Source organism: Arabidopsis lyrata (assembly GCF_000004255.2).
Source record: "Arabidopsis lyrata subsp. lyrata unplaced genomic scaffold ARALYscaffold_8, whole genome shotgun sequence".
NCBI lineage: Eukaryota > Viridiplantae > Streptophyta > Magnoliopsida > Brassicales > Brassicaceae > Arabidopsis > Arabidopsis lyrata.
Window position 1 is genome coordinate 20,320,675 of NW_003302548.1, and position 26,596 is coordinate 20,347,270.

Below are 26,596 nucleotides of genomic sequence, written 5' to 3' on the forward strand. Positions count from 1 at the left end.
TATGTTAATGATATGCTACAAGAGTGTAGTAAGTAAGTAATTGTACTGGTGTTGTATATCAGCGACTGTTCAAATGCAAAACGATCCATGACAAAACAAAAACAAACCATAAACTTCTAAGCAGTCGTTGTAAACCTCCTTGAATATAGGAAAATGAAAAGTGCTCATATTTATGAATGCTTTGATTCGTAGACCAAAGATTTAACATTAACAAATGCTTCGAAGATACATCATAGCATTTTATATCATTTTTTGTCCAAAAAATAGCATTTATATCAAATATAAAACTAAAATTCCGTTATACGGTTCCAAACATATATCTCCAACTACAATCACTCATCAATGATATATAAAATCTACAAAATTCATAAAATATCATCCAAATTAAATATGAGTCATGACGACTAAAACAACATCCAAAATTTAAACATAATCTTAAACCAAAACAATATCCAATTTTAAATAAAATCTTAAACAACAACATACCAAAGTTATCAAATATTAATCAAATACTTTTAAAAGCGAAATTGGGAGAATTTTTCAGAACATGTCATCAAGATCGAGCATAAAGTTCATGAGGTCATCATCCTTCCACTCCTGAATCAGAAAACACAAACAAAAACTAGTAAATATATTTGATATAAGAAGTTAGATGTAGTTCACACGTAACATTTCCTAAACTACAAATAGTATACCTTAATTATATGCCTATAATTGATTTTTTTTTTAAATGAAAATATGGCATCGGAGTATAACTAGATTTTTTCCATTCAAAGAAAAAGTTATGTAGAATTCAATAAAATTTGAATAGAATTGTAACCAAAATTAACTAACTAAAATAGGACTGTAATGTTTAAATACCTGATCAAATGGTAATGGAACATCCACATTACCTTGTTTCTCCTATGCAATTAATGTTCAAATATCAATTATGTGTCATACCATTGTACACGAAAGTGGTTTGATGTAAAAAAAAAAAAAAAAAATTATTTGTATAATTATATATTTTTCTTTTCAAAGTGAAAATTATGTAGACTTCAATAAAATTCGAATAAAACTATAACCAAAATTATTATCAAAATAGGATTGCTCAGGTTTAAAAGCATTTTACCTGATCAAATGCCAATGGAACATCCGTCAAATCCGCAACACCTTGTTCCTTCTATCCGATCAATGTTCAAATATCAATTATGTCATATCATTGTACACGAAAGTGGTTTGATGTAAAATCAAAAATAATATATAATTATAAATTTTTCCTCAAATTGAAAATAATTTTGACTTCATTAAAATTCGATAGAACTATAACCAAAATTATTATTAAAATAGGATTGCTAAGGTTAAAAGCATTTTACCTGATCAAATGGCAATGGAACATCAGTCAAAGCCGCAAGACCTTGTTCCTCCTATGTAACCAATGTTCAAATATCAATTATTTGTCATATTATTGTGCACGAAAGTGGTTTGATAAAAAAACATATATATCAATTATTTGGATAATTATATTCTTCCTTTCTTTCGAAAATCATCTAAAATTCAAACAAATTCAAAACAAAGCTATAACCAAAATAAATTTTACTAAAATAGGATTGTAAAGGTTTAAGAACATTTACCTCATCAAATGTAAGTAAAACATCCGTCAAATTTGCATCACCTTGTTCCTCCTATGCAATAAATGTTCAAATATTAATTATTTGTTATATCAAGTAATTTAGTGTAAAAATATATAGATATTTATAGTTACCTGATTCATAGTGTTCACGTCGGAAGCAGGAAAATTCATTTCTGAATTAGCAGCAAAAGAGTTCAATGTTTTTTCCGAAGAGTTGTTCACCTAAATCATATAGTACATATGATTAATAAATTTCTATCCATATATATATATATATTACACATGAATATACATGTAATATAAATCTGACTTACGTTATTAATGCTCAAATAATTAATATCCTCAAGAGAATGAGTAGCAAGAATTGAATGTTCAAATATCAATTATGTCATATCATTGTGCACGAAAGTGGTTTGATTTTAAAATAAAAAATCAATTATTTGTATAATTATATATTTTTCCTTTCAAAGTGAAAATTATGTAGATTTCAATAAAATTCGAATAAAACTATAACCAAAATTATTATCAAAATAGGATTGCTCAAGTTTAAAAGCATTTTACCTGATTAAATGCCAATGGAACATCCGTCAAATCCGCAACTCCTTGTTCCTTCTATCCGATCAATGTTCAAATATCAATTATATCATATTATTGTACATGAAAGTGGTTTGATGTAAAAACAAAAATAATATATAACTATAAAATTTTCCTTTCAAATTGAAAATAATTTAGACTTCATTAAAATTCAGATAGACTATATAACCAAAATTATTATTAAAATAGGATTGCTAAGGTTAAAAGCATTTTACCTGATCAAATGGCAATGGAACATCAGTCAAAGCCGCAAGACCTTGTTCCTCCTATGTAACCAATGTTCAAATATCAATTATTTGTCATATTATTGTACACGATAGTGGTTTGTTAAAAAAATATATATATATCAATTATTTGGATAATTATATTCTTCCTTTCTTTCGAAAATTATCTAAAATTCAATCAAATTCAAAACAAAGCTATAACCAAAATAAATTTTACTAAAATAGGATTGTAAAGGTTTAAGAACATTTACCTCATCAAATGTAAGTAAAACATCCGTCAAATTTGCATCACCTTGTTCCTCCTATGCAATAAATGTTCAAATATTAATTATTTGTAATATCAAGTAATTTATTGTAAAAATATATAGATATTTATAGTTACCTGATTCATAGTGTTCACGTCGGAAGCAGGAAAATTCAATTCTGAATTAGCAGCAAAAGAGTTTAATATTTTTTCCGAAAAGTTGTTCACCTAAATCATATAGTACATATGATTAATAAATTTCTATCCATATATATATATATATATATATATATTACACATGAATATACATGTAATATAAATCTGACTTACGTTATTAATGCTCAAATAATTAATATCCTCAAGAGAATGAGTAGCAAGAATTGAATGTTCAAATATCAATTATGTCATATCATTGTGCACGAAAGTGGTTTGATTTAAAAATAAAAAATCAATTATTTGTATAATTATATATTTTTCCTTTCAAAGTGAAAATTATGTTGATTTCAATAAAATTCGAATAAAACTATAACCAAAATTATTATCAATATAGGATTGCTCAAGTTTAAAAGGATTTTACCTGATTAAATGCCAATGGAACATCCGTCAAATCCGCAACTCCTTGTTCCTTCTATCCGATCAACGTTCAAATATCAATTATGTCATATTATTGTACACGAAAGTGGTTTGATGTAAAAACAAAAATAATATATAACTATAAACTTTTCCTTTCAAATTGAAAATAATTTAGACTTCATTAAAATTCAGATAGAACTATATAACCAAAATTATTATTAAAATATGATTGCTAAGGTTAAAAGCTTTTTACCTGATCAAATGGCAATGGAACATCAGTCAAAGCCGCAAGACCTTGTTCCTCCTATGTAACCAATGTTCAAATATCAATTATTTGTCATATTATTGTACACGAAAGTGGTTTGATAAAAAAAATATATATATCAGTTATTTGGATAATTATATTCTTCTTTTCTTTCGAAAATTATCTAAAATTCAATCAAATTCAAAACAAAGCTATAACCAAAATAAATTTTACTAAAATAGGATTGTAAAAGTTTAAGAACATTTACCTCATCAAATGTAAGTAAAACATCCGTCAAATTTGCATCACATTGTTCTTCCTATGCAATAAATGTTCAAATATTAATTATTTGTTATATCAAGTAATTTAGTGTAAAAATATATAGATATTTATAGTTACCTGATTCATAGTGTTCACGTCGAGAGCAGGAAAATTCATTTCTGAATTAGCAGCAAAAGAGTTTAATGTTTTTTCCGAATAGTTGTTCACCTAAATCATATAGTACATATGATTAATAAATTTTCTATCCATATATATATACATTACACATGAATATACATGTAATATAAATCTGACTTACGTTATTAATGCACAAATAATTAATATCCTCAAGAGAATGAGTAGCAAGAATTGAATTCCTATTAAGTTGATTATCATTGGCAAATTCACGATTTTCACCACTCAACACTTGACCTTGATGCTGCTCAAATTATCACATATACATCACAACACTAGATTCATATATGTAAAAGATAATAAAAACTATTTAATGTAAAAATAAATAGATATTTATGTTACCTGATTTATAATGTTCATGTCATGAGTAGGAAAAAGCATTTCCAAATTAGCAGCAATAGAATTCAATGTTTCCTCATTAGAGCTTTCCTTCACCTAAATCATAGATTATGTATATATGATGAAGAAACTATTCATATAGATAGATATATATGTGCAAAAAATTATTTATGCTATTAAAAGAACGTAAAATAAAAATGACTTACGTTATTAATGCTCAAATTATTAATGTCCTCAGTAGAACAAGCAGCAAGCATTGCATTTTTTTCCAGTTGATCATGGTTGGCAAATTGAAAATTTGTATCACTCACTTGACCTTGATGCTACTCAAATTATCACATATAAATCACAACATTAGCTTCAATATGAAAAAATAATATAAAAGGATGAATATAATTAATTAATATCGGTTATAAGTTAATTTACCTGATATTGAAGAAAATTGGAATTGCCAGAAAATGGGTTGATGCTCTGATGATCATTGTACAAGCTTAGATTCTCTAGTACAGGAACCAACTCATCCGTTTGCGCATTTAAATGACTCAGTGACTGCTCTTCATTGAACAATGATAATGGAGAAGAAAACCTCGAATTTGAACTTCCATAATTACTCATGTTGTTTTCATCGAAATTCCAGTTTATGGTACCCGAATTTTGACCAAGAGAGACATTACCATCACCATAAACTCTTGCTCCACCAAGTCCACCCAGATTTCCAATTTGATCAGTATTGATACCAGTGTAGTTATTATGCATATAACCAGTACCAAAACCAGGGTTCATACCGATAACATCATTTGTTATACCATACTGTCCAAATGAAGGAACTTGAGGCGCTTGAGATGTATCAAAGATGCTTCTAGGTAGCAGATCATCCGTTTGTGCAGTGAAATTGTGATGTGGTTGAACCTTGTTGTGTAAGAACCTCGAAGTTGAACTCCCATGGTTCCTCACATTGTTGTTATAGAGATTCCAGTTCATGGCGTCCAGACTTTCACCAAGATATCCATTGTCATTACCACTAACTCTTTCTCCACCAAGTCCAGACAGATGACCATATTTATCTATACTTATCCCAGCGTAACTATTACGCGTATAACCAGTATCAAGATTAGAGTTCATACCCGAAATATCGCTTGGTGTACCATATTGTCCAAATGAAGGAACTTGAGACATTTGAGATGTTCCAAAAACGCTTCTCCATTCCTCATTTAAAGGCAACACGCTTCTGCTTTCCTCATTTAAAGGCAACACGCCCCTCGAAAATCCGAGGCTTTCTCCCATAGGCAACAAGTTAGATCCGTTTTGGCTCAAATCATAGGTGGGTCCATCGTGCATGGAGTAGATAGAGTCATTGTTGTTCAAAAGGATGCTAGGTTGACCAGGACCATCACCAAGTTGGGCCTTAAACAAATTTTCCTTGCTTAGACCTCTGACGTACTTATACGAAAGTTGTGGGTTGATGTTGCTAGATGATGCAACGTTGGATTTCATAGCTTTTTTTGCCATGTTGACTTCTTTGGCTCTTTCCTTAACCTTTCTCATGTGTTTCCTATACTTCTGTGTAACGTCAACAATTCCAACATTAATCATATATATTATCTTGATGTAAGATATTTAATCCAACAATAGCATTGTTTATGTGCTTTGAAATACGATATATTTATATAAGATCAAACCTGTAAATGGCTGGCTATTTGTGATCTTGATATGCCATCCACATTCATGTATTGTAGAATAGTTTTGGGCACAGCTTCTTCAAAATGATATAAAAAATAAATAAAAAGATAAAGCATTAGTGTGTGTGTAATGCTTTGATAAATGCAAGTAAAAAGATTGTAAAGAGATTTCGACCGAATGATCCTAAATTTCTTAGGGGAGATATTCTATTGTATTTTATCTACTTTGCAAATGAATTCAAAGGTAAGAATCAAAAAACAGTAAATGATGAATAAAACAGTTTATTAGAAGATTTGCCATCTATTGTTTTTCAAACATGTAATCTACAAAATCTAATCGTAAATTTATTGACGCATAGTACGTCAGCCCTAACTCACATAATATCGACATTTATTAGTAATCTTTTGGTTTAAATATTTTTAACTAACGCATATCATTATTTTTCTCTTCAAAATCTTGGTTAACTTGCTTACTTTTAAAAATTATTAATATTTTTATAGCTTTTAATAAATTAGGGCTGACGTATTGCGTAATACGTCAGCCCTAACTTACGATGTATTGTATTGTTTAATATCGGTAAAGTAAAATTGTATTTCATAGTAAAAATTAGTTTTGATACTTTGGTTGACAATTTTATTGTCACAATTGGCATATTACTCGGCCAGTTAATAAATAAAATAAATAAGAGAATCAACTAAAATTTTACTGACCGCATCAACGTATATCAACTTATGAAACTATGATACTATATCAACGTATCATAGATTTGCAAAAGTGATACAAAATTAAAATTTTTATGGTCACTCAATACTTAATAAACATAGAGCCTAATTAAAAAGAATATTTAGAGACTAATATCTTTTGCAAGTAAGACTTATTTGAAATGAACACGAACAATTAAAAGAATCAGCCAAAGATATATTGATCGAGTAATACCAACCAAAGGATCAAAATCGATCTACACTATAGACTTTAATTCTACATTCTGGTGTTAAACAATGCAATAACGATATATCATTTATCGTAATTGATGTTTAATCATATGATTACTGTATCTTAATTATTAGATAATTTTAACTAGCATCAGTACGTTTGTATAGACACTAAAAAACTGATAGCATGTTCCTTTGATTGTACTTGTAGTGGTAAGAGAAGATAACTTTTAATACTTACTAGCAACACCAAGGTTTTTAAGGGCTCTCATGAATCTAGACTGAAGAGGTTTTGTCCATTTGAGCTTAGGCTTCTCTCGAAGCCGTAGCCAATGTTTTCCATCATCTGAATCGTTGGTTGATGGTCTCTTCCCATTTTGTTTCGAACCATTTGGATCGGTTTCTCCTATATAGAGTCGGATTGTATAGAGACAACATAGTTTTACATTAGTGCAAGAATAATTAAGGAGAAATCTTTATTGGTCACATAATCATCGTATGTATCAATGGATATTATTACCGTTCATTTTATGGCGGAGAGCTTGTTCACATACAACGTTGAGGTCACGATGTGAGATTGGTTGACGCATGAAACAAAGAGCTCCGCAGGACAACGCCTCGCGTGCTCTATGTTCCTGTCCAAATCTGCTGATATCACTGTTACAATCATTCAAAACAAACATAAAACAAATCGAAATGAAACCATCGTTAGCATCATCTAAGAATCTTAGAATAACATTGCATTAAGAAATCTTTCGTTTTTATGTTTCTAGTGTTTTTTTCTTCTACGACACTGACCTCAGATTCTTCTTGCTTGAGTACTCAAGTTTTCTCCGCTAATCTTTTCTTATCTCATTTTATCTATGTGAGTGACAATTATACTCTAGAGTAACAACTGCTTAGCTGTACTTTTTAATTATCATCTAAAAACAGAAAATAAAATGAGAAATTTTTATTCCTTTTAAGGTATTACCCGTTTTATTATAGCAGAACAACTTTGTATAGGAAAAAAACGAATTCTCATTTTTTGTGCTAGGCAAATATTTGCTAATATTTTAAAAAGACAGGTCATTTTTAACTAATACGCTTTAATAATAAATATTTAAAATTAATTACAAGAAAAATTTACTCGATTTCTGTGTCAACACTCATTACTCTCCTTTTTTATAATATTAATTAAAAAAATAACGATGACCAATAGTTATCCTGTTTAACTGTCACCACCCATCACTTATCCTGTTATATAGAAAATTTTCTTTTACCTAGTATGATGTTTTGAATTAATTTTTTAAAAGGTAAAGAAGAATAAGTAATTTAGCAAATAAGTGGAAAAAAACGAACATACCAATAACTGGTAAATTCCCAAATTCTTCAGCAATTCTCTGTTTTAGCTGAACACCATTCAATTTCAAACCAGGCATATGGTAATCGGTGATTACAACATCTATTTTGTTGAATTGACCTCTAAGTGCAGTTACTGCTGCTGACGAATCTTTTGCTGTCATTGCTTTGAGTCTTTGACTTCCCCAAATGATTTATCTATAAATTAAAACAATATATATATATATATATATATTGGTCAACAAAATAAACCATAGTACTATATAATATAGAAATTTGTGGTTTAGGCAGACCCGGCTTATGGCTCATAATAAGAAATGTCAATTTGTACTCTGAATATTCTTGAAAAAGTCATTGATTTTCTTAAAAAGAAAATCAATATTTTTTCTTGAAAAAAACCATTATATTTTCTTGAAAAAAACATTTTATTTTCTTTTAAAAACCTTTTTTCTACACAAAAGACCAATATTAATTCTTCTGAATATAGTATTTGTTAGAAATAATTAGAAAAAAAACAAGATTTACTTTTTCAAAGCTATTTGGAACCTCTAAAATGTCATATTCGACTTTGGATGTATATACATATATATATATATATAAACATTTGAAATAGTCAAGGATTGTAAGATTTTTTTCTTTTTTTTTTTTATCAAAGCTATTTTCATAAGACAACAATGAAGTTTTGCTTCTGATTCCAAGAGGTAGCTAGTCGGTAGATCCGAACACAATTTTTTAAAAAGACATTAATTAGAGCAAAGTTTATGATGGTTATATATATATATATATATATATATATATATATATATATATATATATCAGTCAATAATAATATTGTTTGCTTGATATTATCAATTTATGTTTATGTTATTATTGTTATAGTGTAATTAGGTATTTGTATAAGGACCATAAACTAATGAACTCCTACATCCAAAAACAAAATTAAACAAATAACTCGATAACCTAACCTAGCTTTATCCCTGCAAACATATAAGAATATCATGTGAAATCATTACACATATTTGAGATATTAAATGAAAAATTAGATATGTGCTTGTTATTGAAACGTTGATTGTGTGTCAGGAAATTATGAAAATATCAAATAGATTTTACAAGAAAGCAGGCGTTCGTAAAACATGCATAAAAAGCCAAAAAAATAAAATATATATATGTATGTAAGTAAAAGTGTAAAACCAACAAAACCAAAGTAATAGTAAGAGTTGATGTAGTTGGTATGCAAATATTGGGTATAGTAAAAAAAAAAAAAAAAAAATTGGGTATAGTAAAAGTTATTTACTATGATTATCTTTAAATATATTCATCAAAACGAAGTAAGGGAAGGAAAAAACAGATAAATAGAACATTTTTTACATTGAGAAAAATGAAAACTGAAACCGATTTTTGAGTCAAAAGGGCGGGAAAATGAAACTGGTGATCCTAAAAGGTCGTTCCTCTCGACGGTAAAACTCTCCGGCCAACAAGCTTGAGAGCAAAAAAAAAAACCAACAACAAAAAAAAAAACATGAAACAGAGAGAGGAAGACCCCAAAAAGCGAAGCAGATTCACCACAGAAGAACCAAAAACATTGCTTCTTCTGCGAAAACACGCCTAAAACAACTTCTGAACACCGGAGAAACTCGCCGGAAAAATATAGATAAAGAGACTTTTGTATCATTTTCCATCACTTGGATTTCTTGAGATTAACGGTGGTTCTGAAAACTGCGTCATCGCAGACAAAACTCCACCAAAGGTAAGAAAGAGGAATCCCTGCGCCGCGCCAAAGAGCATGAGCATCGATGTAGCCTTTGTACGAAGGGAAATCGAGCATTCTAAGACACAATGTGAGTACGCTCAAGATGAAGAAAGCTCTTAGCTTCCACTTCGATGGATGAGACGTTAAAGCCGCCCATAATCCCCACACTACTAGCTCTATTCCTCCAATCCCGAACATAACTTTCCAGTGAAGCCCTGTAAAATTATTAAGTAAGAGAGATGAATTTGAAGAAACCCTAAAGAAATTATCCAGTTTCGTTTCATAATGTAGAGTATTATCCCTAAAGAATCATACCTTCATCGAGGTTATAGAAATTTAGGTAGAGAATATGAGTTGCAACAACCGCAAGAATAGGTGCAGTAACCATGATTTTGACAGATTGATCTTGAATACTGAAAGACCGAAGTATTGCTAGAATAAGCGAAAATCCGGCTAATACAGTAGCTGAAGAGTAATCTAGCCTCACCGTCAATTCAACATCTCTAAATAACATAGTTCAAAGCAAAAGAGATATAAGTGAGAATTTTTTGACGAATAATGACAATCGTGGTATAGAAATTGGAATGTTACCTGCTATGACAAATACTACTCCAGAAGAGTGAATTCAATACGATGATGGCATAGATATGCACTAATCCGTTGTACTCGTAGTACGTTTTCCGATTTGGCTGGAGAGGCAGTTTATAGTAAACGAGGATGAAATATGAGACCCATCCTTGGAATTGCATCGCAAGGTCGAGAGCAGAGAAAGCAACAGAGACAGGTTCCTGAAAATATACATACATATGAGGAACAATCCTTGAGAAGAACACCAGTGTTTCTTAAAGCTGAGACTCGCAGAGATATACAGCATTGCAAAGAGTAGATTACCTGAATTCCGTAGACATGTTTGAGTGGCCATTTACCAAAATACTTGGTAGGTCTTTCTCCGTTTCTTTTTCTTTCTTCTTCTCTTGTCATCATGCATTCGTACTCACAGTCACTTTGGCAATCCCATTGTTTCCATCTCAGGTAAAGTGGCTCTTGCATGTACCACGGACCGTCAATGGCTTTTCCATCAGCTGAAAATTTACAGTGTTGGAAGCAAGTATCCCCCACGCATCCAGTTTTCTGACATTGATCAACACATGACCTGGAAACCAATTAGCATATTAACACTAGTCTGTTCTTAAACTGAGAAAAAGCCAGAAGGGATAGAACAGCCTATTGATCGCAACCGAGAATACACTAACAACAAAACTTTAACAAAGGTTATCAGCAGACAGAGTGATCTTAGTCACTACCATCCAACTAAACCATTGCCAATATATTTAGCATTAACCTACAACAACCAAAAGACCTTATTACAACAAACCCCGTCTTTTAGGCAACATCAACCGGTCTAGCTCAATTGTATTGTAGTAAGAGTGCCTTGAAACCAATTTCTGATCTTTTTCTTTTCTTACCATGTTCTAATTAGGCTTAAGACAGATTAAGCTGTGTAGATGGCCTACTACAAAGCAAACAACAGAGAGAAAGACATGCTTCCACCCAACAAAAAAAGGAACACCAAACTCCTCAAAACCACTTGCAGCACAAGTCCCTATCTAGTTTTTCGCCTTTATAATCTTTCCAACAAAAGCAATGACCCTACTACACTGATAATGAAGGGCTTGTGGAAACACACACAAAGATCTCATCTCTAACGTGTCTCAACTCTCACCACACAAACTCTAAAGAAATTTATTTGGAAAGTTCTAAGCTCACACTTGAGTCTTCCCCACCACCTCCTAATCACTCCATAGTTTGTGGCTCTAAATTTCCACCAAAACTGTGAAACTCAATCCATACCTTACAAGAAAAATCTGAACTTGTATCCTAAAACAGAAAGATGATTAAAGCTAAACACAGAATTTAACAATTGAAATAACTGCCAAGTTGTGCAATCAATGAATCTAACGGTCGACTCTCACAGTAAATCAAAAGCTAGCCACGCATTTATAATGTCTAGAAAGCTAATTAAGATAGAAAAGTTTGTATTTTTACTTCTCCAACGTTATCTCAGATATGAATAGACCAGAGAAGAGTCCTGAATTGGAAAAAATCGATCTAAGAAAAGGAGAAAGGAGAAGACTTTTACTTGTAAAGAGGATCAGAATCTCCATCACTAGCTTCAAGTGTTGAAACAAGACACGAGACCACAACAATAAGCAGAACCCATGGCAGATTTCGCGCCATCCGATTACCAAAAACGGGAGAAAGAAGAAAGAGAGAGAGTAGACAAGTATAAGAGAGGAAAGGAAGAAGCTTTATTCTAGTAGAGGGCAGAGTAAGTCGGTGGGTGATCGGAGAAATTGAATGGGTTTGGCAGTTTCTTCTTGTCCATCAAATCGCAGAGACAGGTGGATGCATAGAGCCAGAGAGAGAGAGAGAGAGAAAAGAGAAAAGAGAAGAGAGAGATCTCGCTGCGGGAAAAGAGAGAGAGAGAGAGAAATCCCGTGAGGGTGAGAGAAGGAAGAAGAGGAGAAGCGCGTGGAGGAGTTAGTAGTGGTCACAGACGTCGATTAACCTCGACTTCTTCTTCTTCTTCTTCCGTCACTTTTTGTTTTATTATTTTCATCAACTAGACTTTTTCCCTTTTTTTCATTATTTTTTCACATATTTTAATCATATGGTCAGCTAGAGGAATTTTTTTTTATCAAATGGTTCGTCTCACACCAAAACTTTTAGCATTACTACCGTTAAAACATCTTTTTAGGTTGTTGATAGTTTAAATAACTAGTTTTATCTTACCATTTTTATACTTTTAAGTAATATTTCTAATACATAGTTTCATGACCCAAACTTTTGAATCCCCAAAAGTTTGACTAGTCGTTCAATCGTGTTAGTTTTCTAGGCACCATGAGGCATGAGTTACACTGAGCTTGTATGCCTCTCTTGTATACGACACATGGAAGGAAACTAGTCGACCAAGTCATATTTCTTAACATTATGTCATATCAACCTAAATCATTTGTAGTCAACTATCTAATGCTCCTTAGCCAATGAAAGTCTATAAAAACCATTTTATTTCACATGAAGATAGGAATGGATATTTTGAATCTAATTTTTTATTTTTTTTTATCTAACTCAGTCATAGTATTTATTTATAATCTTCGAATATTTGTTCAATCCTTTGATCATCTAACCAATATCATTTATCAATTTTTATAAACATTTCAACTTTTTTCCGAACGAATAACTTTTCACCATTTCTCTTTTTGCTCACAAAACAACAGAAACCCCTAGTTATTTGGTCACTTTAGACATACTCTAAATGAGAAAAGTAGTTTATCTTCCAAAAATCTTAGGAAATAGTCTGGCTTTGGGTTTAGATAATTTTAGTTTACGTGAAAACAAATAAATACGTGCTTTGGACGAATACATGACAACACGATGATTCCACAGCCTCACGTTCAACTCCTGCGCGTGTGAAAAAGAAAGCGAACTTGTCCCCGAAATTTTTGGAGGAAAATTCCTTTTGATTTAACTGTTTTCATTTCGTAATTATTAATGTTATAGTTATCGGTCCTAAAACTACACCATTCCCCGCCAAACTAAACAATGAATAAAAAAAAAGTCAAAACAAATTTAGATATGAAGTTGCGATCAATCAATTATCTTTAAGCATCATCGAGTGATACGATACGACACACACACAAAATCATTATTATCATTGTTATTAATAACAATCCTAGAACTAGAAGAGACGAAATCTTTTTTGAAACGTTAGTGAAAAAGAAGATCAAACATGATATTATGTTGCACGTGGTAATTAGTGTTTGCCAGAGTTTTGTAGACTTGTGAGGTACGAGGAAGATTTTATTCCATTTTCCGAAACTCGTATCTTCTTCTCTTAACGAAATTTACATAATTTCTTTTTCCTATTTTCCAACCAATTTATATAAAACTATTTGAACAAGTGTATGTAACGTAATCCCCTTTGTGTGCATAAATAAAACACGGCAAACACATTGATTGGAACCTTAGCTTACATTATCTGTGATGATGCTTTTCTATGATAAGAAAACGTGACAAGATAAGCTGACATTTAGAGATATGTAATATTTAGAGTTTAAAGTTTTATTTTTCTTCAAAATACTACACCCAAAAAAAAAAAAAACCTATAGTATATATCTTATTGGAGCATATAAAAAAAGTCTCTTTCTTCGCAAGTCATCAACAGTATTCAATCAATTCTCCAACAAAAAAATCATAAAGTTACAACGTCGGTCAAATAAATCATTAAACTATATAAATTTCGTAATCACATTGCAGAAACAAACAAGTTTTAAGATATGTGTCAATTCGCATTTACTTCTTCAAGCTGTAATTTGTTTGGCCATGCCGCCATGCTCACCACCCATTATCTCATCTTTTGTTTAAGGCCACCCATTACATTTTCTTTATATTCAATTCAAATATTCCACAGTCATCTAAAGACTTTTTTTAAAATAACAAATAGTAATTAATCACTTTTATACTTATAAACTCAAATATTTATGCTTTATCATTAAGATTCAAGATTGATTATCAGAGACTGAAATAATAGCTTGTAGATCGGCGAGACACTCCGCCGGAAGAGAGAGGAACGTGTTCATAAACAAATCGTCGACGGTCTCAACTTTCGCGACGCCGACGAGTCTACACTTTCCTTCTCCGTCCATTCTCTCTCCTTTCCCTCTCTTTGTCACTCCTATCGATTCCTCCGTCGTCAACACAGTTTTCACCACCAACGCCGGAGCTCTGTATATCCCTCCTCCCGCCGTGAAAAAGAACTTAGCCATGAACTCTAATTCCACCTAACAAATTCAATCAAACCCCATGTCAAAGAAATCGAACTAAAAACAGAGGATTTACGGAAAAAAAAGATTACAAGAATTAGAAAAAAAAACAGAGGATTTATGAACTTTTTACCTTCCCGGATTCTTGGTCGATAGTTCCTTGGAAAATCTCCGGTGAGATATCGATTCTTAGAAACGGTGGCAATGGAAAGCCGAGAAACTTCGTGGTCTGGCTAGTCAGAGAAGGAATATACAGAGTGGCCACATTGAAACAAACAGATAATTCAGAGTTCGATGCTCTGTTTTTGTCGTCGATTTTCTTGGCGGTTCCGGCACCGGAGCCACCTTGAGGAGAGTATTCGAAATCGGGATATCTGGAGATGCCAAGCTTACCTAATCCAATAGTCTTGAAGCTGACACTGTAGAGATTATTGGGAAGCTGTGTTGTGGTGGGTTTTGGGTTTAGGGAATTTGAAATTAGTTTGATTTGGTTTTGGGATTTGTGGTTAATGTATCTTGTTGGGGATTTGTAAATTGTTGTTAATGGGTTTATTTTTGTTGAAACCATGTTTCTCACTATTAACAATTTTTTTGATGTTTTTTGGTTGTTTGAAACTTTGAATCATATTTGATTGAGAAAGCATAAATCTTATCGCATTTTTTGTGTGGCTAGTTTCTAGTGTTTATCCTTCACCTTCCGATTCTACATTCGAATATGGGCTCAAATATAGAGATTCTGGGTCAATTACATTTCACTCATTTTTGGGCTAGATATCTCTCATGTTGGTGGGTCGTGGACTCGTGGGTCGGCTAGACAAAAATCATAAAATAAAACTTGTTACAAATGGACATATGGTTGAAATGTAACTTTGTAAGTTGGTAACTAAAAGTCTAAAAGTTTTGGTTGATGTCAAAGAAAGAAGTTTTTTCTTCTAAATAAACTACTATTTGCTGGAAATTAGTCGTGTGGATAATTTAGAAAAATGAATTTGGATATGTGAGATATCAAAGATAGAAAAATGTAACAAACAAAGATAGAAAATCAAGTAGCTGTGTGAATTTGTGATATTAAAAGTTTGAATAGTTAATTTCCTAAAATATTGTTATAACGTTGCGTTTGTGCCACAAACACCTTGACAACACCAAACGGAAGACATGGCCAAAAGCCCCCATTTGTTTAGGTCATGCAAAACATGTTTTCAAGTGAGTCTCTCTCCACTATCCAAGTATCCACTTAAACTTAAACACCCAGTCATGCTTCATGAGATAACACACTAAGATATTGTTCATAATGACGCATAAGAACAGACAATACATGTGTAAAACTATATTAATCAAATTAACCATCCTATAATATCTAAAATCTTCTCCTGAATATTCGAAATTTATATTTGGAACTTGCATAGCCAATTACCGAGAACTTGCATAGAAATGGACTGGTTCTGGATATCGAGGAAGATTATGGGCCAAGGGCGGAAATTGGTTCAACGGGAAAAAGAAACTTGGATAGCCAATATTACATGAGAGTTGAATATGTCCTGGCAACAAAATAATTTGGCCCACGAGACATACAGGCTTTGGTCCGAACTTGGTGATAACAAAAACAAAATTATTGACTTGTATGATTGTTCCTGTTATTTATCCAAACTAACTTGTATGATTGTGTCATTCAAATTTGCAACTCTCAGAAACACCAAAATGTATAGTAATGAAATCCAAAATAAAGGATGGTTGGAAACTATATAAACTTCTCTAAATCTCTAAAAAAAAAGGAACCACAACCATCTAAAAAAATATTGTTGACAATTATTGCTACTTCTGTAACGTTTCGTGCTCAAATATGTGCATAGGAAACACTTAATGGATGCGTATAATAAGAAGCAAGACTTTAGGCCGTTATGGAACATATAAACCTATATAATTGGGACTGCTTTTTTAGAATGTGGACCGATCTGACTTTGTCAAATTTCATTTTAACCGTTGGTCCTCCTTTCGCTTACTCATTTTCCGCACGCCATTAACGATAAAGATTCCCATTACTTTTTCGTCGTCAGATTTGTCCAATCTCAGCCATATACCTTTAATAACATCAGCACGATGTACTAATCTAGTATCTAACTAAAAGGAAAATCATAAAAAGAGAAGACGTAATATTTTTTTTAATAATAATTAAAGTACATTTCGTCGGTTAGATGAACCAGATACACCATCTGCTACCTATATATTTGGCTAGATGTTTCTTTTTCACTTTTTATTTTGTAAGGTTTTTGTAACGTACTTCTTACGTTATTGCTGAAATAGAATCGAGATTAGGAATGAAAGACTTTGCTACGCATTTATCACTATGTGGAAATTTAATTAGATGCTTATAGGAGAAATACATCTTTCTTCAAACTTATCAAAACGTTTAGCCTGCTTGGTTTGCTCACCCATCTTCAATGATTCATAATATAATTTTAAATGTAATATACAAAACAAAAATAGCTAGTTGAACAATTTCAATCAATTATATAAATTCTAAACTCATCGACTTGCATCAAATGTTATGACTGGTTTGGTATATACACGACAGGACAACCGATACGATGACAATTTCTTCGATTTTTTTTATCCTAAATATATGAATAATAGAATCAATCGATAACACGTTGACAAAAAACAAAAATGATAACACTATTGGACCACTTTTTAAGTTTTTAGAATGAATTGAGAATTTTGTAATTTGAGAAATTTAAAAGTCAGAGGTTAATTAAGTAATTAGAAAAACGGTAGTTGGAACGTAGGCTTTTGTGGAACTAATAACTTACGTGTCTTTAAATGGCGGCTACTTTGGAAGGCTACGTTTCTTTTAACCTCATTCTCCATTTTCCTTTGATAATACGATATCTTTTTAAAAAAATAAAAATGATCCGATTAACCACGCATACATATTTAGCATAATTAATTTTATTTTTTTTTCCATTAGTTGCCTTATGTTGAAACCTCACTTCGGAGGAAAGAACCCCGGCTAAGGTAAGAGTAAGACCACCCTGCCCAATTAGCTTCCGGCGATTTTTGAAAAACAATTCAAAACTACACTCAGAATTATACAATTTTATATCCCAATAGGTTATAATACTTATACACCAAAACTACAATTTAAATTAAAATTCCAAACTATAAAATAGTTTATAATACTTCTACTGGTTAAGTAAGATATTGGAAAAAAAAAAAAAAAAAAAAGTGGGTTGAGCCCTCTCTCTCTTCTCTCTTCCATATTTTCTAGAGAGAGAGAGTTGGCTGCCGTTCCTTACCCGCCGTCTGGAATTCTCCGGCAAGGCCGTCCAGTTAGTTCAACTGGCTTCAGCCCGACATCCATCGGCTTCTTATGCGGAGATGGTCGGCTTTTGTCCAGCAAATCCGGCTTCCATAAGTGGTTTTGGCTGGTTTTTTATTTTCTTCCGCCGTGAATCGGTTTCATGCCGATTTCTTTAGTCTGTTTAGTTTATCTTTTAATAATCTCTCTGGATCTATGTTTGGTGGTGCCAATCCGGCGATTTCTCGATCAACGGTGGTCTTCTCCGACTAGCTCCTTGAGTTTTGCTTTGTTTTATGTCTCCGGTTGTTTCCAGTGGGATTATGCCATATCTGATCCGGCCAGATCGGGTGGATTTGCTGCTTTCTCTCTCGGATGTTCTCAAACCGGTTTTCAGATCTGTGGTTTACAACAAATCTTCATCGGTGATTACGTTCAAAGTCATGAAAAGAAGACTTGTTTCCAGCATATGAAGATTGCCTGTAGCCGTTTCTACATGTAATTGAAGCTTCGATCAAGCGAATTTCTGTGGATCAATCTAATTTCTCCTTTCTTGCTTTCGCCGGATTTCAGTGTTTGGTGATTTGATAAGTTGATGAGGTTGAAATCTCTGTTATTGTATCCCTTCTCTCTGTTTATGCAGTTTCCGGTGAGAAACAACAAAAAATCGATGTTTTACCATTTTCCGGCGTCGATTGAGTTCACCGGAATCGGAGTAATTGACGGCAAAGGATGATGGAAAGTTTCCACGATTTTCTTGCAACACGTTTCATCTACGTATCTGTGTGTTTGACACGTGTATTGAGCAAGATTTTATCTTTCTTTTAAATGATGTATGTAATCATTTGGGCCTTTAATGGGTTGTAACTTTTGTGATGTGGATTAAAATAAACAAAATCTTTAGTGAAAAAAAAAGTAAGATATTGGAATATAAAATATTATAACTCGGTGAATTTTGAAAAACTTAATAGTGCTTTCAAAAAAATATCTAAAATTAATATATATATATATATATATATATATATATATATTTTAATATCTTAACCAGTACTAAAAGAGAAGTTCATAGATTTTCTCAGAAAAACTTTATTGATATAATAAAAACAGTACATGTCATATCTACGAGTACGACTCTACCATTCATTATTTTCACTTGTTATTATATTTATAGTTTTTAATATTTAATATATCTTTTTCCTTTTTTGGTAAAAAGAATTGGCAGAAAAATAATCACAAATTAATATTAAAATTATTTATTTTCTATTGCCAATTTTATATGAAATTATTTCCTATCGACGTTTCCATATCTCTATTTTTACTTTTCCAAATTTAACTATTATTGTATTTTCTTATTATTTTAGAAAATTGCTACTACTATTTAATTACGCTACAGGTCATAAGCTGTTTCGTAAAAAAAAAAATACACCAATATTTTTTTGTAATTTTAGATGATGGCATACATTTTTATCTAGTTATTTTTTAGCAAAAGATTGATATAGAGATATTCCACACAAAATAAAAATAAATTCATGAAAGAGAAAAATAAAATTTAAAATAGTCAGTGATAAGGATGATATACGTATATGACTTGGAGAAAGTGCCAAAATCTTCCCTTTAGTGAGTCATAACCGTTGACCTGCACCACAAGGCACAAGAGACCAAGTCTCTAATAACCCAACCAACACAACACAAAAGACCAAAACACCCTCAGCTCTCTTGCCATATAAAACCCTCTCGTGCGACGCATGTCAAATAAACCTAATTTATATTCATCCTCAGAAAGAGAGAGAAATTCGAAGAGTTTTTATAAATTAAAAGGCATGAGAGGTTCAAGAGCAGGTTCTTCAGACATGAGTGCTTGGTGTTCTGCTGTTGTGTTATTATCTTTAATACTTTTGTTATCTGTTCGTGAGAACAACGCTTCTAATTCGATTAGAGGGTCTCAATTCTCAACGAAACCTTGTGAGGAGATTTACGTCGTCGGAGAAGGAGAGACACTCCACACCATCGGCGATAAGTGCGGCGACCCGTTTATCGTGGAGCGAAACCCGCATATCCATGATCCGGATGATGTCTTTCCAGGTCTTGTTCTCAAGATCGCACCTTTTTACTTCTCCAGAAAATTGTAAGACATATAACAAAAACGTTTTTTTTTTTTTCTTTTTTAATTTTGTTTGAAGCATACTTTATCTAAGTATGTATGTATATATATATATAGTTATACTAAAGGATTCCAAAATAAATACAGAGATTTTAAAGAAACAGAGCAAAAACAGAGTTGTATACCGTGAGTTGCTTATTCATGTGTTTGAGGACTTACATGTTTATTTAGAAACGTTTTAGGTATATATGGTAATTATCTGTAAGTTTCGGCCTTTGGGTTGGAAAATTTGATAAAACAAAATTTGTAGCTGATTAATGCAATAACGAAACGCCAAGTTAGAAAAAGGTCAACGATTTTTGTATTACCGCAAATTTCACAACACCAGTGACAAAATAATATTAAAGGAGTCATGTTATTTTACAAATAAAGCTTTCGTCGTTTAATAGTTATTTGATGAATTGTTGTGCTACATTCAATGACACGTGAATTCAAGCTTTGAAATTCGTGGATGGAAAATATGAATTTAATTGATATACGAATTTCTTACGACTGACAATATACTCTAATTGGCCAAGAACAAAAGTGCCGCATGGTTTGTTTCTCTTTGCTATAATCCAAATAAGGGTTTAAGCAAAAACCTGAAGCAACGTTTTCTTAATTCATGCTCAAATTGCCCATTCCCAATCCATATCAGTTTGACTACTTTCAAACCTTACAACATTAGAAACAAGAAGTGGAAGACATATTTGATCTCATCTTGATTGTTGATAAAACTGATGAATTTAAAAACAAAGTCACTCTTTCTTGTTCACATAAATATATATTCTCAATTACAAAATCTCAACTTGATGTTACAAAAGACTCAAGTCTTTCTTCTTGAGTCAGCTTTAAGAATTGTGTTTCAGTCACTTACCTATATCCTCACAACGCTCTCTTTAGCAATGAAACCTTCATTCTTCCACATCTCCTAAGTTATCACAAGCTTTTCTTCCCATGATTGGAGCTTATAAAAGTCAAACCTTCTTCTTTTCCTCGCAATGCATACAACAACAGGTTTTACAAAAATGAAGCAAAACACAAATGAAGCCAATCATTGCACCTTTCACAACCATCATTTACTGCAACTGTTGAACCAACCGCCACGTCCAAACCAGTCTCTTCCTTCATTGGCACCATTTCCGCCACCAGATTCTTCTCTTTCCTTGATCTTTTGTCCCACTTCTCGAACTCATTTTTCTTCCCACCAATAACGTTCTCCAATGCTTTACGAGCTTGCTCCTGCAAAATTGTCTTTTGTTCGTTTCCTCGTTAGAGAGATAGAAATTAAAGTGTATACAGTTTGTAGTTCCTTAACAAACTATTTACTGTATATATCCAAAGAACCATAGATGAGGAAATGCACGGTGTGTGAGAAAGTATTTTAAAATCACTAATGGAATAATAAGTGATTTAAAACAAAAAAACTAAGTCTTCTAAAATCCCTAATCCAATACATCCCCCTAATTATAGACTCTCGTTTTTGCTTTCCCTTTTTCCCGTTTTGCAATAAGATCAATTTCCAAAAACTAATAAACTACACACTTAGACTAATTATGTCGTCATCTCCGAAAACCACAGTTCTAAGTTCAAAATCAAAATTTCCAAAATTAAAGTAAAACTAACATTATTACCGTGCATGTCGTCATTATTTTTTCTGGTTAAATAAAAGCATGTCGACATTACTCCCAAATATTTACACAATTCCATATATTTAGGATATGAACACTTAAGTACAACCTATCAAACAAAATTCAATATCTCCAAAACCTCTGGAAACAAGAATCTCTTATATATAAGAAACGTGAGTTGTTCACTGTTACAAACTCACAATCAAAGCCACAAAGGAAGAAGAAAAAAAAACAACCCTAACTTTTGTCAAAAGCAAACGATGATGAGTAGATTCCGAAAAACCCTAGTTTCGGCTTTCGTTCTCTACTTGGTTATTCTACCTCTTCTAGTCTCAGCGGCAGAGGAAGAAAACGAATGCGGCGGATCCAAGGGTGGCTCTGCTGCGGAGAAAGCATCGGCTCTTAAATACAAGATCATAGCTTTCTTTTCCATCTTATTCGCCGGAATATTTGGCGTTTGTTTACCTATTTTTGGCCTCAAGTCGGAGAGCAACTTCTTCATGTTCGTGAAGGCATTCGCTGCCGGCGTAATCCTAGCCACCGGTTTTGTCCACATTCTTCCCGATGCTACCGAGAGTCTCACGAGTCCGTGCCTTGGAGAAGAGCCACCGTGGGGGGATTTTCCGATGACGGGACTCATTGCTATGGCTGCATCGATCTTGACAATGTTGATTGAGTCCTTTGCTTCAGGGTATTTGAATAGATCTCGGTTGGAGAAGGAGGGTAAGACTTTGCCGGTGAGTACAGGCGGAGATAAGGAGGAACATGCTCATACTGGCTCTGCTCATACTCATGCCTCACAAGGACATTCTCATGGCTCTCTTCTTATTCCCCAAGATGATCACATTGATATGAGGAAGAAGATTGTAACTCAGGTACGTCACAAAAACCTAGTTGCCAAAATCCAAACCTCTTTTTTTTTTTTTTTTTTTTTTTTTTTTTGTTATAAGTACTTTTTCGAAAAGCTCTAATTGTAGACAAACCTAGTTGCTAATCACATGTTCTGTATTTTTCTTATGGTGTTTAGATATTGGAATTGGGGATTGTGGTTCACTCAGTGATAATAGGAATATCTCTAGGAGTTTCTCCAAGTGTAAGCACAATAAAGCCTCTCATAGCTGCAATTACCTTCCATCAATTGTTTGAAGGTTTTGGCCTTGGTGGTTGCATCTCTGAGGTAATCTTAATTAAAATCTTCTTTTCTTTCTTTCATATGATTGCTGTCGACTGAGAAATAAATTCTACTTTTGTGCAGGCAAAGTTTAAAGTAAAGAAAATTTGGGTTATGCTGATGTTCTTTGCACTCACAGCACCACTAGGTATCGGAATTGGTATTGGAGTGGCGGAGATTTACAACGAGAATAGCCCAATGGCCCTAAAAGTGTCGGGTTTTCTTAACGCTGCAGCTTCTGGAATCTTGATTTACATGGCGCTTGTTGATTTGGTAGCTCCACTTTTTATGAACCCCAAAGCTCAGAGTAGTATGAAGATACAAGTAGCTTGTAGCGTATCTCTTGTTCTTGGTGCTGGTTTGATGTCTCTTTTAGCTATTTGGGCTTGAACGTTTTAGTTTTTTTTTTTTTGAATTTTTTTTAGAACAGTGAAATAACTTTTCGATTTGGATTTTGATACTATGCCAAACCAGTCAATTCCATACAAGAATGCTATCAGTTCTTGATGACAATCTTTTAAAGAAATTATATGAGAAAGAGAATGTAAAAAAAAAAAAAAAAAAAACAAGCTAGGATGCCTCATGACAAGTAAACCCCTCCACAACCTGAAAACAGAGTAAGATATGAGATTTGGCAGCAGTTGAAACTTTGATGATTTTGTAATGAGTCAAATGACTTTCAACTTTGGCTCTTCACAAAAGCATAAATCAAGAGATCACATTCTTGTCAAAACGATCCGTTTTCAAATTATGGATATTCATGGAATAACCCCTTCAAATAGGATATGTCATTTTATCAGTTTTTATTCCAATTCTTCCACTTCCATAATCATTAGTCTACATTTTTATTATCTTGAGACCAGAAAAAGTCTAGATTATTTTCGTTTTTCAATTGAAAAATCATTTTAGTACTCAGCCGCATATGAAACCATGAATTTGGGATGTATAATACATATGAAAAGTAAAATGCTTCATTAGTAGAGACATGCGTTCGAACCTTGGTGGGAAAAAATAAAACATCCTTGAATGTGGCTTCATAATGAAGCAAAATAATGAGAGAACATGAGAAGCATCATCATCAAAAGGCAATACTTCAAAAAGAAAAAATGGATATGGATATCCATGGGAATAACCCATCAAAGCATCTTCCCCTTTTTCTTCAATCACTCAAATGTCAAAAAGGTCACCATTTTTATTAGAAATTATATATATACACTAAGCCATGAGTCCATAAATAACCAACCAACCTTCTCTATAAGCAAACCAAAAATCCAACAATGAAGGAGGAAGTTACTATAAGCGGAGCAGTAATAGGGCATCTTTCTATTGGCAGGAGACTCGGCTATTTGTATCTTTTGTGTTCTTGGCTATTGGCTATGTCACTTGCCAAAGGAGAGTTGCCCTGTCACTACTTCCGCTTAAACACAATATGAAACCAATTCCGCTAATTTCACTCCTACTTTTCGACATGTCCAAAGCCGAGATTGATAGATATATATCAGTAAGTTTTCATTTTGCACATTTTCCTTTTGATTTATGCTTTACATTTTTTTTAAAAAAAGCAAAACTTAAGAGTAAAAATACTTTTAACTAAAAAGAAAGAAACACAGTTGCATTTCTTGTTCTTCAGGTAAATTATCATAACTACAGAAATTTCCAGAGCATATAGTTTTGTAGTCTCTCTAGCTACAAAACTAGTAGGGTTCTTGTAATTTTAATTTTAATAGCATTCACTTTGTACATTGCATCTTTCACTTCAAATTTCCATTTCATCAACCATCTAAACTTCTTTTTATATAAGCAACAATCTAAAGTCCAAAATGTCTAAAGTCTAAAAACCATTGATCTTCTTAAAGAAAAGAAAACCAAAAATCAGTTTTAATGGATCTATTTTGTTCCTCCAATGCAGAAATTGTTTTCCAAGTAAATTTTCCATGAACTAGAATCATTCTCTTGAATTATCGTAGTAGATTGTTTATATACCAAGACGAATTCTGCGCTGCGCTATAAAAAGACACATCAATATACTTTCCTCAAGAAAGGTTACGAGTTATGAGACAATAAAGACGCACCATAACATAATCATCGCGAAGATAGTTAAAACGTCTGAACAATTGCAGAAAATGTTAACCGGTGAACTTCTCCGTTAAGGAAAGCAGAAGCTGAAGGAAAACGCCGCTAAACGTAACCTTCTCTTTAAGTTGGAATCTCTTTTAAAAGGCTTCGGCCTTATTTATAATCTTGTATCTTACTGGGCCTTTAGGCTTAAATTATTTAGAAAATATTCTATCCAACTGTATGGACGTCTCTCTTACATAAAAAGATTATGCAAACTTAACCATTTCAGAATTAAAAACAGAACAACGAATATATCCAAAATATTTGTAAGGAAAATAACAAAATGCATAATATCAGTATTAATGAACGAAATCTCCTAAGACCATGATTAACGGCAGTTGCTTAATGTTTTCTTAAGTAAATCTTAGCTATTAAATGATTATAATTAAATCTCAAACAAGCTTTAATGCTAATATCGTTTCTTAGGTAAGACACAAAAAAATAGTTAAGAACCATCGCGTGTCTGTGTTTCAGAGCAAATTTAATTTATTTTCTCCCTTCTCTCTTTCTTCTCTCTCTTTCTTTCGCGATTTCAAAGATGAATGGAAACTGAAGTCGATTTCAAGCAAATCGGAGGAACAGCCGACGTTATTTACCTCCGGCGATCGTTCCTGCTACAGATTATCATCCCCACCGACGCTGGTCGTCGAGGGCGTCAATAGCTTACCAAATTGGCGAATCGTGGCTTACGAAATCGGGGATAAATTCAACAGATCTTCGAGTTTCGATTCGAAATCGGTGACAATCGGTTTGTAAAGGTAGGAATGTCTCTCTGATTGTGTGAATTGATGTGATTTTCTGTTTTTAAAATTAGGGTTCCTCGAATTTGAGAAATTAGGGTTCGTCGAATTGGGGAAAAAGGGTAATTCGTTTTCTTTGTATAAAAAGAATTTTGTAAATCAGACTTGAAATCGTGATTCAGAATAAGCCATGATCATGCATTTTGGAATCTAGTTTGTAGATTGCAGTTAGAATTTTGTAACCATGCCTTCAAATTGTGCAATGTCATGGTTACAAAGTAATGCTGATAAACTTTAGTATAATGGTTATTTGATGAATTGTTAGACGTGCCGAGCTGGGAACTATATAAACTTTGATGTTATGGGAAATTATCTCGACTAGTTGACTGAATAGGACTTTCTCATGTCTTATGAATCTAAATGTTGGAAAACTCGAAAGTCCAATATAATGGGAAAGCATCTTGATCTTTTGTTGGTAAATTCTTGTGGTTTAGACTGATTTGCTTGGTGATGGACTATGAACCGTGTATTATGTGCACACTGCTTTTTGGATGAAGGGTTGTTTTTTTTTGCTGTTTTGTTTGGTGAAGTTTTAAATGAAATATTTTGCTTTTCAGTTATCTTATCCAGGATCATGTATCTAGTAGCACCATCTACACGGTCATCGCACTCTCGGCCCAGACTATCAA

General features: G+C 32.6%; 5 protein-coding genes across 9 annotated transcripts; 2 read left to right on the forward strand and 3 right to left on the reverse strand.

Moving 5' to 3' along the window:
• Positions 1 to 82: 82 nt before the first annotated feature.
• On the reverse strand, positions 83 to 8,438 carry LOC9300849. Of its 4 annotated transcripts, XM_021025767.1 has the most exons (20): positions 7,419 to 8,438; positions 7,140 to 7,304; positions 5,966 to 6,042; positions 4,713 to 5,846; positions 4,493 to 4,609; positions 4,290 to 4,382; positions 4,072 to 4,191; positions 3,891 to 3,980; positions 3,760 to 3,810; positions 3,501 to 3,551; positions 3,252 to 3,302; positions 2,813 to 2,902; positions 2,682 to 2,732; positions 2,422 to 2,472; positions 2,174 to 2,224; positions 1,745 to 1,834; positions 1,614 to 1,664; positions 1,356 to 1,406; positions 1,112 to 1,162; positions 84 to 597 (listed from the first exon to the last, which is right to left on the reverse strand). In XM_021025767.1, exons 1-20 carry the CDS (start codon positions 7,579 to 7,581, stop codon positions 541 to 543), a joined length of 2,655 nt encoding a protein of 884 aa, XP_020881426.1. In that variant the 5' UTR covers positions 7,582 to 8,438; the 3' UTR covers positions 84 to 540. The 4 variants fall into 4 exon arrangements, with proteins under 4 accessions (XP_020881436.1, XP_020881442.1, XP_020881449.1 ...); XM_021025777.1 differs by lacking the exons at positions 2,813 to 2,902; positions 3,252 to 3,302; positions 3,501 to 3,551; positions 3,760 to 3,810 and adding an exon at positions 862 to 903 and having other exon boundaries at positions 83 to 597; XM_021025783.1 differs by lacking the exons at positions 2,174 to 2,224; positions 2,422 to 2,472; positions 2,682 to 2,732; positions 2,813 to 2,902; positions 3,252 to 3,302 and adding an exon at positions 862 to 903 and having other exon boundaries at positions 83 to 597.
• Positions 8,439 to 9,540: 1,102 nt separating this feature from the next.
• Positions 9,541 to 12,637, reverse strand: LOC9302545 (post-GPI attachment to proteins factor 3). Of its 2 annotated transcripts, none has more exons than XM_021015644.1 (5): positions 12,130 to 12,637; positions 10,881 to 11,142; positions 10,581 to 10,777; positions 10,305 to 10,402; positions 9,541 to 10,204 (listed from the first exon to the last, which is right to left on the reverse strand). In XM_021015644.1, the coding sequence occupies exons 1-5, from the start codon at positions 12,225 to 12,227 to the stop codon at positions 9,918 to 9,920; spliced, it is 942 nt and encodes a 313-aa protein (XP_020871303.1). In that variant the 5' UTR covers positions 12,228 to 12,637; the 3' UTR covers positions 9,541 to 9,917. The 2 variants fall into 2 exon arrangements, with proteins under 2 accessions (XP_020871303.1, XP_002866473.1); XM_002866427.2 differs by having other exon boundaries at positions 10,305 to 10,492; positions 12,130 to 12,633.
• Positions 12,638 to 14,325: 1,688 nt separating this feature from the next.
• LOC9302546 lies at positions 14,326 to 15,504 on the reverse strand. Its single transcript, XM_002866428.2, has 2 exons — positions 14,946 to 15,504; positions 14,326 to 14,830 (listed from the first exon to the last, which is right to left on the reverse strand). Exons 1-2 carry the CDS (start codon positions 15,378 to 15,380, stop codon positions 14,549 to 14,551), a joined length of 717 nt encoding a protein of 238 aa, XP_002866474.1. The 5' UTR covers positions 15,381 to 15,504; the 3' UTR covers positions 14,326 to 14,548.
• Positions 15,505 to 19,851: 4,347 nt separating this feature from the next.
• Positions 19,852 to 20,380, forward strand: LOC9302547. The gene has a single exon (XM_002864727.2). It carries the CDS (start codon positions 19,853 to 19,855, stop codon positions 20,234 to 20,236), a length of 384 nt encoding a protein of 127 aa, XP_002864773.2. The 5' UTR covers position 19,852; the 3' UTR covers positions 20,237 to 20,380.
• Positions 20,381 to 20,926: 546 nt separating this feature from the next.
• LOC9300850 (probable zinc transporter 12) lies at positions 20,927 to 23,509 on the forward strand. The gene is made up of 3 exons (XM_002864728.2): positions 20,927 to 22,753; positions 22,906 to 23,055; positions 23,134 to 23,509. Exons 1-3 carry the CDS (start codon positions 22,139 to 22,141, stop codon positions 23,437 to 23,439), a joined length of 1,071 nt encoding a protein of 356 aa, XP_002864774.1. The 5' UTR covers positions 20,927 to 22,138; the 3' UTR covers positions 23,440 to 23,509.
• The last annotated feature ends 3,087 nt before the right edge of the window (positions 23,510 to 26,596 follow it).